Genomic DNA, 3,942 nt, shown 5'->3' with positions numbered 1-3,942 from the left:
ATCAAATGATGTCTCCAAATCGTAAGTGCATGAATGACAGCTGCGAGTTCAAGATCATAAGTAGGATAGTTCTGTTCATGAGTCCTGAGTGCTCTCGATGCATAAGCAATCACTCGGTTGTTTTGCATAAGCACACAACCAAGTCCGATTCCCGAAGCATCACAATAGATGTCAAATTGTTTTGAAACATCCGGTTGAGCTAGAACTGGGGCAGTAGTGAGATGTGCTCTGAGAGTGTGAAATGCATCTTCACATTTCTGATCCCAGGAGAATTTAACTCCTTTCTTTAGCAGTTTGGTCATAGGCTTGGCTATTCTTGAGAAGTCAGGAATGAAACGACGATAATAGCCAGCTAGACTAAGAAAACTACGGATCTGATGGACTGATGTTGGAGGTTTCCAATCCATCACTTCTTGTACTTTACTGGGGTCAACGGATGTACCATCACTGGAAATAGTTTGACCCGGAAATTTAACAGTATCCAGCCAAAACTCACATTTAGAGAATTTGGCGTACAAGTGGTGGTCTCTTAATCTTTGAAGAACAATATGGAGATGGTTTGCATGATCTTCAGGATTCTTGGAATAGATTAGAATGTCATCAATGAATACTACTACGAATTGGTCGAGTTCTTGCATGAAGACAGAGTTCATAAGATACATGAAGTATGCTGGAGCATTGGTAAGACCAAATGAAATGACCAATATTCATAAAGTCCATATCTGGTGGAAAAGGCTATTTTTGGAATGTCGCTTGACCTGATCTTGATTTTGATGAGGACATCACTCCTTTGGATACAAACAACAATCCTCCACTGAATGTTCAAGGTCCAATCACTAGAGCTCGAGCACAACAATTGAATCTAGAGGTGAGCTCGTTCCTAAACGCCTCTTCATATGATTATGAGAATAGATTGCTACCGAATGATTATATTGTGATTAGGAACCATGGAGAAGGCCAAGGAATACTTGGAGAAGGGCTTGGAGGCGTGGAGGACCAGCAAGGACATACAAGTCAAGAGGGAGGCCCAAACCAACTGGCCTCGGGTCTGTTTTTGGGCTCCAGGAGCAGTCTGCGCTAAAATGGACGCCCAGGTCACATATGGACTCGGATTTGGGTGATCTTTACATGGATGGAAAGCTAAGAAGATAACCTTTCAAATGGCGTTGGTCCCAGGCCCAAATTCATCAGGAGTCGACGGGAAAATATTCCACAAGTTGGTGTCCAGAATCTGTCTCAGTGTTGCGCCACTGTCTTTGGTCCTTTGGGCCGTGTATCTTGTCTTGGCCCACTAGGGTTGCGACCAGGGGGTCTTGGCCGCCCCAAACTCCTCTTATCCAGCCGCCACCCCCCTCCTCTAGGGTTGGGTTTTGCTTAGTTCATTTCTGTCAAGAACAGGACGCCGTTCTTCGGTTGTGGAACCCCACTCGTGAGTTGAATCGATTGCTTTCTGTGATTTGGTTGCTTCTCCGTGCACTTGCTTGTGTTCTTCGATTCGCAGGCAAGAGTAAGCCTTCTTGGCAAGGTCAATCGAGCAGCAGCTAGGTTGATAACCAGAGGATTCGTGGTGCTAAGATTGCAGGGTTCATTTCTTTGGATTTGAAGCCGGATTGGTGTGTCTCGAATCTGCCCAAATCGATAATTATCTGAACCTTTCGGAAGATCGGGAATCCAAGTCTTATCATATGGTATCAGAGCAAAGGTATACCGTCAGGTTCGTATCGATTCCCCCTAGTTCGAGTGTTCTTTTTTTCAACCTACAGTCCACACCATACTGTTTTTCCCCTTCCTAGAACCTTCCGCGCCATAGCCTCTGCATTTGTTAGTTTCAGAGTTCGTAGTGTTGAATTTGTGTCCTTGTCAAAGTCTTGTTGCTGGTTGGGGTCGTGTTAGAGTCCAGTTTATGTATTTTCCCCTCCTTTTGCATCAAACCCTAGCTGCCACCACAATTTTTTTGTGCACGTTATTTCCTTTCTATCCTCCGATTCGGAGTGTATCTTAAAGCACAAATAAATTTGGTCTTTCACTTGCTGGAGCTCCAGTTTTCTATGTTACTTCTTGTGTGCTCCTGAATCTAGAAAAAAATATCCAAAAAAAGAAACAAAGAGAAAAAAGTAACAGCCCAAAAAAAAATTGAAAAAAAAGAGGGCAAAAGAGGAACAACATCTGCAGGAGCACATGGAGAAGGGCATAGTGAGCTGTGTTGGCATGTGATGTCTTGTGCTTTGTTTGTGGCCCTTTTTGATCAACATATTTGTTCTCTGCCTTGTTATCACAACTCTGGTACTTGGAACATTTTAGACCAGCAACAAGAACAACAACTTGGGACTATAATTCAGCATTGCTATCGGTTACTAACTTTTGTGCCACATATATATTTATCTTTGTGCCTTCCCAAGCTCCACATATTCCTTCAGATCGGTATAGAAAGAGGACCCTTGCAATCTTGGTGCCACCTCCTCACAAGCATCACGAACCAGCCGCCGATTGCACCAACTCTTGTTTTGTGATTGGTAAGAACTTTTGCAAGTGCTTGTGGAGGAGCTGCCATTTTGCATGATTGAGAGGCACCACTACAGCTTGTAGTCTTTTATTAGGGATAACCTTCACTGCTTGCTGCCGTGTTGTTGTTTGTAATGGCAGGGGATGAACAGGCAAACTCTCCCAAAGATTTCAATGAGTGTGTTAGTAGAGCTCAACTTCAAGCTGCCATGGAGGAATCCCAGAGAGGGATGAATGATGCAATCAAGAAGGCTGTCACCGATGCACTAATTGATCTCAAGCTTGGTAGCAGCATAGAGAGGTTGGATAGGTGGATATCTACTTTAACCGATAAGGTTACAGAGTTAGAAAACCGTCTACCAAATGAGGAAGATATGGGAGGAAACAACTCGAATGAAGATGCTATTTTTGATGAGGATGGAAACATAGATGCTGCAGCCACCCGAACAGCGATGCTACGACATCGTCTACGTGAGAACAGGAGAGGTATGGGAGGTCATCGACATCAAGGTCATGCCCAACATGCTCCCGATGATCCTTATGCTAAGGTAAAGTTCACAATTCCACCTTTTTCAGGCCATTATGATGCTGAGGGGTATCTTGATTGGGAGATGACAGTAGAGCAGAAATTTAGTGCCCACCTTGTTCCTGAAAGACATAGAGTTCGACAAGCCTCTAGTGAGTTTAAGGATTTTGCAATCATTTGGTGGAGTGGGTTAGCTGCAGAAAATGCTTTACCAACCACATGGGAACAACTTAAGATAGCTATGCGTGATCGTTTTGTTCCCCCTTCCTACCATAGAGACTTGCGTAAGAAATTGATGCGCCTAGAGCAAGGAGAGAAATCTGTCCAAGATTACTATGGGGAGCTCCAAAAGGGCATGATGCATTGTGGTGTTGTGGAGGGGCCTGAGGATTCTATTTGTCGTTTTTATTCGGGTCTAAGGTGTGAGATTCAGGACATTGTTGATTATAAGGAATTTAACACTATCAACCAGTTGTTTCAGTTTGCTATGCTTGCAGAGAAGGAATTGTAGGGACGTGAGCAGCAATGCAAGGGCAAGTCCACCACCTCCTACACGCCACGAACAACGACATCAACGGGGCTGAACAAGTCTGCAACTTTCCGGATGCCACCACCACCAGCTAGCAAGCGACCAGCAGCTTCGGGAGTTGCTGCAGTGCCCACACGGTCCTCCGATTTAGGTAAAAATTCTGCGCAGGTACCCGCAAAGAGTTCATCATCCATGGCATCAACGGGGCGCACCTCTGGCATCCAATGCCACCGTTGCCATGGGCTTGGCCATGTGCAGAAGGATTGCCCAAGTCAGCGAGCATACATTGCTACAGAGGATGGCTACATCAGCACCTCTGACATTGAAGATGAAGAAGAGAAAGAAAATGATGATGGTGAAGAAGAGATCCTTGGCGGAGAGGATA

General features: G+C 44.8%; 1 protein-coding gene across 1 annotated transcript; it reads left to right on the top strand.

The window, feature by feature from the left end:
- Positions 1-2,485: 2,485 nt before the first annotated feature.
- Positions 2,486-3,539, top strand: LOC112880900. The gene is made up of 2 exons (XM_025945628.1): positions 2,486-2,513; positions 2,644-3,539. Exon 2 carries the CDS (start codon positions 2,712-2,714, stop codon positions 3,537-3,539), a length of 828 nt encoding a protein of 275 aa, XP_025801413.1. The 5' UTR covers positions 2,486-2,513; positions 2,644-2,711.
- The last annotated feature ends 403 nt before the right edge of the window (positions 3,540-3,942 follow it).

Source organism: Panicum hallii, chromosome 2 (assembly GCF_002211085.1).
Source record: "Panicum hallii strain FIL2 chromosome 2, PHallii_v3.1, whole genome shotgun sequence".
Lineage (NCBI taxonomy): Eukaryota > Viridiplantae > Streptophyta > Magnoliopsida > Poales > Poaceae > Panicum > Panicum hallii.
Note: the sequence above shows the minus strand (reverse complement) of the source record. Positions and strands in the feature narration are given on the sequence as shown.